Source organism: Brassica napus, chromosome C9 (genome assembly GCF_020379485.1).
Source record: "Brassica napus cultivar Da-Ae chromosome C9, Da-Ae, whole genome shotgun sequence".
Classification (NCBI taxonomy): domain Eukaryota; kingdom Viridiplantae; phylum Streptophyta; class Magnoliopsida; order Brassicales; family Brassicaceae; genus Brassica; species Brassica napus.
In genome coordinates, this window is record NC_063452.1 from 6,578,693 (window position 1) to 6,588,142 (window position 9,450).

Here is a 9,450-nt window from a genome sequence, read left to right on the forward strand (position 1 = left end):
AAGGTTAAATGTTTTCAACTGGTAGTTTCGTCCAGAGTGAGAAATGAGATCCAATTAAATTTTCTTGTGTTGTAACAAGTCTCGACCGTACACAATCTTTTAAGTTTCAAACAAGTCACAGTATATACAGAGTTAAAGTACAAACAGAAACAGAGAATCTCAATATAAAATTAATAGCGCAATAATAATGGACAAATCTCCAGAATAGCACTTTTCTAAATTTATATCACAAAAATAGCACTCAAAAACTAAAATGACCAAAATAGCACATTTCTAAGTTTATCCTTTGAAAATTTTAATTTTTTTATTTTTCAAAATTTGAAATCTTATCCCCAAAACTTCATTTCTCAACTCTAAACCCTAAACCCTAAACCATAAACCCTAAACCCTAAACACTAAACTCTAAACCCTAAACCCTAAACTCTAAACCCTAAACCCTAAACCCTAAACCCTAAATCCTAAAATCTAAACCCTAAATCCTAAACTCTAAACCCTAAACCCTAAACCCTAAATCCTAAACCCCACCCTTTAACTCTAAACCCTAAGTCTGTGACTTTTGATAAAACATTAAGTGCTATTTTTGTGACTTTTGACCTTGAGTGCTAGTTTGAGAACATAAACTTGGTTTAGTGCTATTTTTGTCTTTTTCTCAATAATAATCTCCAGATAATACTTAAGTCTAGTAATTAATGTAATTGGATGTTACGCATAGGTAAACTTAAGTGAACAAAAGTTTTCAATTTATATCATATTGGTTTTCTAATCCCTCAAGACATGATGATTCTATCAAACCCACAAGCCGTCATTATAGTCTAATATCATAGTTAAAGACGTTAATTCTAGAAAGAAACATAGATTCTCAAGATAATAAAACAATAATAATCTCGGAGATAATACTAATAATTCGTATAATTGGATATAAGTGGGCAAATCTCCAAAATAGCACATTTCTAAGTTTATATCACAAAAATAGCACTCAAAAACTAAAATGACCAAAATAGCACTTTTCTAAGTTTATCATTTGAAAATTTTAATTTTTTTATTTTTCGAAATTTGAAATCTTATCCCCAAAACCTCATTTCTCAACTCTAAACCCTAAACCCTAAACTCTAAACCCTAAACCCTAAACCCTAAACCCTAAACTCTAAACCCTAAACCCTAAACCCTAAATCCTAAACCCCACCCTTTAACTCTAAACCCTAAGTTTGTGACTTTTGATAAAACATTAAGTGCTATTTTTGTGACTTTTGACCTTGAATGCTAGTTTGGGAACATAAACTTGATTTAGTGCTATTTTTGTCTTTTTATCTATATTATTTCATATTGAACATAGGAAAAATTATGGGAACAAAAGTCTTGATTTTTTGTCTTGGGGAACAAAAAAAGTCTACAAACATTAAAATTTACCAAAAAAACAAAAATGAATTCAGAGACAAATCTCTCTGTCTCTCGAATTCAGAGACAAATCAAACAGGAAAAACTAAAGTGATTACTTTCAAATCAGAATAGTGGACAGAAGAGTCTGATAATAATATCTTCTCGCTCACTACCTCGACTCCATTTAAACTCTCTAACACCTTCACATTTCCACACAATTAAAAAAGATGACATATTCGTTTCTTTCCTCCACTGCTCCCTTCTTTATCGTTTTTCTGTATCTCGGTTCCTGCCACGTCTCCCATGGAGCTCAACAAGCTACTTACATTGTTCACATGGCGAAATCTCAGATGCCCTCGAGCTTCGACCACCACTCTCTCTGGTACGATTCCTCACTCCGGTCCGTCTCAGAATCTGCTGAAATGATCTACACGTACAACAATGCTATACATGGATTCGCCACTCGGCTTACTCCCGAAGAAGCCGACTCCCTCATGACCCAACCTGGTGTCATCTCGGTTCGACAAGAGCAGCGGTACGAGTTACACACCACTCGGACTCCACTATTCCTAGGTCTAGATGTACACAACGGAGGCCTATTCCCCGAAACCAGCACATCTAGCAACCTTGTCATTGGAGTTCTTGACACTGGTATTTGGCCAGAGAGCAAAAGCTTCTCCGACGAAGGATACGGTCCTATTCCGTCGACATGGAAAGGCGAATGCGAGGCTGGGACTAACTTCACCGCTTCGCTCTGTAACCGCAAACTAGTAGGAGCTAGATTCTTCGCTGGGGGTTACGAAGCAAGAGTGGGACCAGTCAACGAATCCATGGAATCAAGATCGCCTAGAGACGACGAAGGTCACGGAACACACACGGCGTCAACAGCAGCGGGATCAGTCGTGGAAGGAGCTAATCTTTTAGGGTTTGCTAATGGAACGGCTCGTGGGATTGCTTATCGCGCTCGAGTGGCTGTTTACAAAGTTTGTTGGCAACCTGGTTGCTTCAGCTCAGATATTTTAGCTGGAATGGATAAAGCCATCGAAGATAATGTCAACGTTCTGTCTATATCTCTCAGCGGTCCAAGGACAGATTATACAGACGATATTGCCGTTGGAGCATTCGCGGCCATGGAAAGAGGGATCTTTGTTTCTTGCTCAGCTGGCAATTTTGGTCCCAGCCCTTTCAGTGTAGCGAACATAGCTCCGTGGATTACTACGGTTGGTGCTGGTACTATTGATCGTGATTTTCCCGCCCTTGCGATTCTCGGCAATGGGAAGAACTACACTGGAGTTTCGTTATTTAAAGGAGATGCACTTCCAGCTAAAATGTTGCCATTTATTTACGCGGGGAATGCTAGTAACAATGCTACTTATGGAAATTTTTGTATCTCCGGAACACTAATTCCTGAGAAGGTAAAGGGGAAGATCGTAATGTGCGATACAGGAGGAAATCAAGCTAGGAAAGGGGAGGTGGTGAAAGCTGCTGGTGGACTCGGAATGATTCTAGCGAATTTGGCAGAGGAAGGAGAAGAAGTTCAGGCGGAGGCTCACTTTTTACCGGCGACCGCTGTGGGAGAGAAAGCCGGTGACATTATCCGCCGCTACGTCTTGACCGATCCGAATCCAACGGCTTCAGTTGTGATCCAAGGCACTGTCGTCCACGTCAAGCCCTCTCCTGTGCTTGCAGCATTTAGCTCGCGAGGACCTAATCCCATAACGCCAAACATTCTCAAACCGGACTTGATTGCTCCGGGAGTCAATATCCTCGCCGCGTGGACCGGAGCTCTGGGTCCCACCGGACTAGCTTCCGATACTCGCCGCGTGGAATTCAACATCATCTCAGGAACGTCCATGTCTTGCCCTCACGTGAGCGGTTTAGCGGCTCTTCTCAAGTCTGTGCATCCCGAATGGAGCCCGGCCGCGATTCGATCTGCTCTCATGACCACCGCTTACAATACCTACAAAGACGGCAAACGGATCCGGGACATCGCGACGGGGAAACCTTCTACGCCGTTCGAGCACGGTGCAGGACATGTATCGCCAACGATCGCCGTCAATCCAGGACTCATCTACGATCTAACGACGGTGGATTATTTAGATTTCCTCTGCGCATTGAAATACAATTCGTCGCTGATCAGAATCATATCGAGAGGCAATTACACTTGCAACCCAAGCAAAAATTACTCCGTCGCTGATCTAAACTATCCGTCGTTTGCCGTTAACGTCGACGGATCCGACACGTACAAGTACACACGCACTGTCACAAACGTTGGAGGAGCTGGGTCGTACTCGGTTAAAGTAACGTCGGAGACAACGGCAGTCAAAATTTCGGTTCAACCGGCGGTTTTGAATTTCAAGGAAGTAAACGAGAAGAAATCGTATTCAGTGACGTTTACCGTTGACTCGTCTAAGCCGTCTGGGTCTAACAGCTTTGGGAGCATTGAGTGGTCAGATGGGAAACACGTGGTGGCTAGTCCGGTGGCTATTAGCTGGACATAGTAGTCAATTACGACTACCTTGAGAAAGAAGAAAGTCACATATATTGTAATGTCGTTTTTCATAAGAGCTCTGTTTAGCGAAAACAGCATGCAGTCTGTTTTGTACGTAATTTTTATCACTAGACTTGAATATTTAATGAAAAGTAAAAAAGTATGGCTTTTGTTAAAAGCAATTTCACCTATTTACATGATTGTGAACCACTCTAAGTAGAAAACTATCACTAATCAATTACCTCCAGTGTTTCATAACAATGTGACTGCAATGAGTTTAAACATATTTTAATCTAATAACATAAATCACCAATAATAACAAGTTCATCAGTATGAGGTACTAAGGAGAGCAATCGAAATAACAAACTATTTTTTTTAATTGAAATAACAAAATGTTTGGCTTTTGTTAAAAGCGAGCAATTTCACCTATTTACATTACACAAATTTGCAGAGGAAAATCCAAAATAAAAGAAAAAGATAAAATTCATGAATACTGGCACTCGACTCAAATTTAATCAAGGTCCAATTACAACTTGATATAGAATTTTATTTTCAAAAATTTAATATAAAAATAAGGACGTGAACAAGAGTCAAAAACCCACCGTGGCATTATCTATCACTCAGGGACCAATACAATGGACCAACCTGCCAGCTTTTGATGTTGCTACAATTTTTATTTTTCCTGGTTTATAAAAATATAAACTAAAGTAAAAAGAAAATCTGAAAATGTATCACTGTGATGTTAGCTATTTTTATGTGATTTTAGTTAGTTTGATCTGATATTCATGTCGTACCATACAACCAAAGTCTCTAGTTGCCACTCACATTATTTGGATCCAACCCTCAAAGCCCCATAGAATATATATATATATATGGAAAGTAGTTCGTTACTTCGCTTTTGTCTTGTGATGAGCCTTAATGGACTTACAATATTCTTAAACCCTAAACCCTGATTTTAAAACACCAAAGCATTCATGTCAGCCTAGAGAATTTGCAGTAGAGATTCATACCAGAAAGCCGAGAGTAAGATGGCATCCCTTGGAGGAGGATCTTCCGGATTAACCGATGGATAGCTCACACTCATTTGCTTCTCTTATCATATAAAATTTCGGGGAAACAAATCAAGCGATGAGTATAGCTTATTGATCATTTTCCTTTCAAATACTCGTACACTTCAAATCTAATTCAAGTTCTTATAAGGTAAAACTTTTCTGGCTAGATTCCAGAAGGTAAACTTGTGTTCACACTTCACAGTCACCTATAAACCATCTTTATAGTCTCAAACAAATCACAGTCAGTATATCTAGTATAGTAATCATTAATCAGTGTAACTGGATAATTATTTCATGTCGAACATAGTAAACTTATGAGAACAAAAGTCTTTATCTTTTGTCCTTGGTGAACAGAAGTCTACAAACATTAAAATTTACGAAATAAATTGAGAGAGAAATCAAAATGTGTGTGTGGAAAACCACTGTAACATACAAACAAAATATACTCAAAATTTTGAATTTTGCATTAGTACACACCACCAAATAATCTTCTAGAGATATGAACTAAGAGGCTATATTCACTTTAGTGTTAAAAGTTTTTGAACGTCATTATGGTTTTCTCGATCCCCCATGATACTATCAAACCTATAAACCGTCTTTATAGTCTAAAACAAGTCACAGTAAATATGAGGATTAAAAACGTTAATACTAATCGGAAACACACAATCTCAAGATTATAATCTCGAGATAATACTAGAGTATAGTAATTAGTGTAATTGGATAAATATTATTTCAAGTTGAACATAGGTAAAAATTATGCGAACAAAAGTCTTTATTTTTTTGTCTTGGTGAGCAGAAGTCTACAGAGATTAGAATTTACGTAAAAACAAAATTAATCACTTTCGAAGCAGAATAGTGGACAGGAGTCTAGTTGCCCATTATCTCTTTTTTTTTTTTTTTAAAAACACACTTGTCCAGTATCTCCTCACTCTCTTTTTATACTCTATATAATCTCCCTCGCGTCTTTAACATTTTCCGCACAAATTATAAAACATGTCTTTTCTCTCCTCCACCGCTCTCTTCTTCTTTATCGTTCTTCTTAATCTGAGTTCTTTTCACGCCTCCGATGGAGCTCAACAAGCTACTTACATTGTTCACATGGCGAAATCTCAGATGCCCTCGAGCTTCGACCACCACTCTCTCTGGTACGATTCCTCACTCCGCTCAGTCTCAGAATCCGCTGAAATGATCTACACCTACAACAATGCGATACATGGATTCGCCACTCGGCTTACTCCCGGAGAAGCCGACTCACTCATGACCCAACCTGGTGTCATCTCGGTTCAACAAGAGCAGAAGTACGAGTTACACACCACTCGAACTCCATTATTCCTTGGTCTCGACGGACAAAACGCAGGACTATTCCCCGAAACCGGCGCCTCAAGCGACATAGTCATAGGAGTTCTGGACACCGGTATTTGGCCAGAGAGCAAAAGCTTCTCTGATGAAGGATACGGTCCAATTCCATCTACATGGAAAGGCGAATGCCAGGCTGGGACTAACTTCACCGCTTCGCTGTGTAACCGCAAACTAATCGGAGCTAGATTCTTCTCTGACGGTTACGAAAGAGATTATGGAAAAATCAACCAAGCCGACGAGTCGAAATCGCCGAGAGACGACTTCGGTCATGGAACACACACGGCGTCAACCGCGGCTGGAAACGTCGTGAAAGGAGCTAATTATTTAGGCTTTGCTAGTGGGACGGCTAGTGGGATGGCTCATCGCGTCCGAGTGTCTGTTTACAAAGTTTGTTGGAAAAGTGCTTGCGTGAGCTCAGATATTTTAGCTGGAATGGATAAAGCCATCGAAGATAATGTCCACATTATGTCATTATCTATCGGTGGTAAATCGACAAGTTATACAGGCGAAATTTCCATGGGTGCATTCTCGGCCATGGAAAGAGGGATCTTTGTTTCCTGCTCTGCTGGTAATGATGGTCCCAGCCCATCCAGCTTATCAAACGCAGCTCCCTGGATTACTACTGTTGGTGCTAGTAGTATTGACCGTGAGTTTCCCGGGGTTGTGATCCTCGGCAACGGAAAGAACTATACTGGAGTTTCGTTGTTCAATGGAAATGCTCTTCCTGCTAAATTGTTGCCGTTTGTTTATGGAAATTATTGTAGCCGCGGAACACTAAATCCTGAGAAGGTAAAGGGGAAGATCGTGATGTGCATCAAAGATGACAGTGTAAGGACTGAGAAAGGGGAGGTGGTGAAAGCTGCCGGTGGACTCGGAATGATTCTGGCAAATGCAGCAGGGAGCGGAGAAGAAGTTCTGGCGGATGCTCATGTGTTACCTGTGACCGCCGTGGGACAGAAAGCCGGTGACATTATCCGTCGCTACGTCTTGACCGATCCGAATCCCACCGCTTCCATTTTGATCAGAGGAACGGTCGTGAACGTCCGGCCATCTCCGATGGTTGCCGCGTTTAGCTCGCGGGGACCTAATACGATAACGCCAAACATTCTCAAACCGGATTTGATAGCTCCTGGAGTCAATATCCTCGCCGCATGGACCGGAGCTCTGGGTCCCAGTGGACTCGGAACCACTTCCGATACTCGTCGCGTGGAATTCAACATCAACTCGGGAACGTCCATGTCTTGCCCTCACGTGAGCGGTTTAGCGGCTCTCCTCAAGTCTGTGCATCCGGAATGGAGCCCCGCGGCAATTCGATCGGCTCTCATGACCACCGCTTACAATACCTACAAAGACGGCAAACCGATCCTCGACGTCGCGACGGGAAAACCTTCAACACCGTTCGAGCACGGTGCAGGACACGTGTCGCCCACGGCGGCCGTCAATCCAGGACTCATCTACGATCTAACGACGGAGGATTATATAGATTTCATCTGCGCATCGAATTATAATTCGTCGCTGATCACAATCATATCGAGAGGCAATTACGCTTGTCCAAGAAAAACGCACCCCGCAGCTGATCTAAACTATCCGTCGTTCGCCGTTAACGTCAAAGGATCCGGCACGTACAAGTACACCCGCACTGTCACAAACGTGGGAGGAGCTGGGTCATACTCGGTTAAAGTAACGTCGGAGACAACGGCAGTCAAGATTTCGGTTGAACCGGCGGTTTTGAATTTCAAAGAAGTGAACGAGAAGAAATCGTATTCGGTAACGTTTACCGTTATCTCATCTAAGGCGCCAATGTCTAACAGCTTCGGGAGCATTGAATGGTCAGATGGGAAACACGTGGTGGCCAGTCCCGTGGCGATTAGCTGGACATAGGTGGTCCATGAAGAAATATGGCGACTTGAGTAAGAAGAAAGCAACAGATATTGTAATTTCTCATGAGCCTTGGATATTTAATGAAAAGTAAAAAATTGGTAAGTACTATTTTAGCTGGCTAGTGTGTTATGAATATTCTTATTTACTAGGCTGTGGACATTGTAGATACTGACAATTATTAGATTAGTTTATGAGATATGAAATATACTAGGCACTTGATTCACGTTGCATGAATGTGAACCACTCAACGTAGGAAACTATCACTAATCAAATACATCTAGTGTATCATAACAATGTGATTACGATGAGTTAAAAAATATGAATCTAATAACATAGAGAAAAAGTAGAAACGACTCTAAGAGCTAATCATAACCAACTAGAGGTTTCATTTCAAGAACCAACAATAACAAGTTCATAAACATGAGGTAATAAAAGATATCAATCGAAATAAATACCTATCTTCAAACAAACTATAAAAATGTATGGCTTTTGTTAAAAGCAAACTCACCTCTTTCCAGTACACAAATTTGCAGAGAAAAATCCAAAAAAAAAAAGAAAAGGATAAAACAAATTCACGAATAGTAACTCAATTTTGATCAACGTCCAATTAAAACCCTGATATGTAATTTTATTTTCAGAAACCCATCGTGGCATTATCACTCAGAGACTAATACAATTGGACCAACCTGCCAGCTTCTGATGTTGCTATATTTTTATTTTTTTTCTGTTTTATAAAAATAAAAACTAATGTTAAAAGAGAGAATGTATCCCTGTATTGTTAACTATTGATATGATTTAGTTAGTCTGATCTGATGTGAAGACATGTTAATTCATACCATACAAACCAAAGTCTCAAATTGCCACCCACATTATTTGGATCCCAACCGTCAAAAGCATTGGTTAGTTGGTGTCTTCGACGAAACTCATTGAGATCTTTGCAAAGTAGTTCGTTTCTTTGCTTCTGTCTTGTGATGAGCCTTAAAGATATTAATAGACTCACAACTTACATAAACCCTAAACCTGATTTTAAAGTTGAGGAGGATCATGAACTTTAAAGATATTAATAGACTCATAACTTTGCTTCTGTTTTGTGATAAGTTACAGCAGCCGGACTAGGATCTTCCACCAATGAACCGATGCATGGCTCACACTAATTTGCTTCTCTTATCTAAAACAAATTTCGGGGAAATAAAGCGATGAGTAGAGCTTATTGATGATTTTCCCTTTAGAATCCTCTCACATTTCAAATATAATTTCAAATTGTTATAAGGTAAAACTTTTCTGGCTAGA

General features: G+C 40.3%; 2 protein-coding genes across 2 annotated transcripts; both read left to right on the top strand.

The window, feature by feature from the left end:
- The first annotated feature begins 1,344 nt into the window (after positions 1-1,344).
- On the top strand, positions 1,345-4,050 carry LOC106360719 (subtilisin-like protease SBT1.7). Its single transcript, XM_013800369.3, has one exon. The coding sequence runs from the start codon at positions 1,605-1,607 to the stop codon at positions 3,876-3,878; it is 2,274 nt and encodes a 757-aa protein (XP_013655823.1). The 5' UTR covers positions 1,345-1,604; the 3' UTR covers positions 3,879-4,050.
- A 1,704-nt stretch (positions 4,051-5,754) lies between these two features.
- On the top strand, positions 5,755-8,268 carry LOC106358819 (subtilisin-like protease SBT1.7). Its single transcript, XM_013798618.3, has one exon. It carries the CDS (start codon positions 5,914-5,916, stop codon positions 8,158-8,160), a length of 2,247 nt encoding a protein of 748 aa, XP_013654072.2. The 5' UTR covers positions 5,755-5,913; the 3' UTR covers positions 8,161-8,268.
- The last annotated feature ends 1,182 nt before the right edge of the window (positions 8,269-9,450 follow it).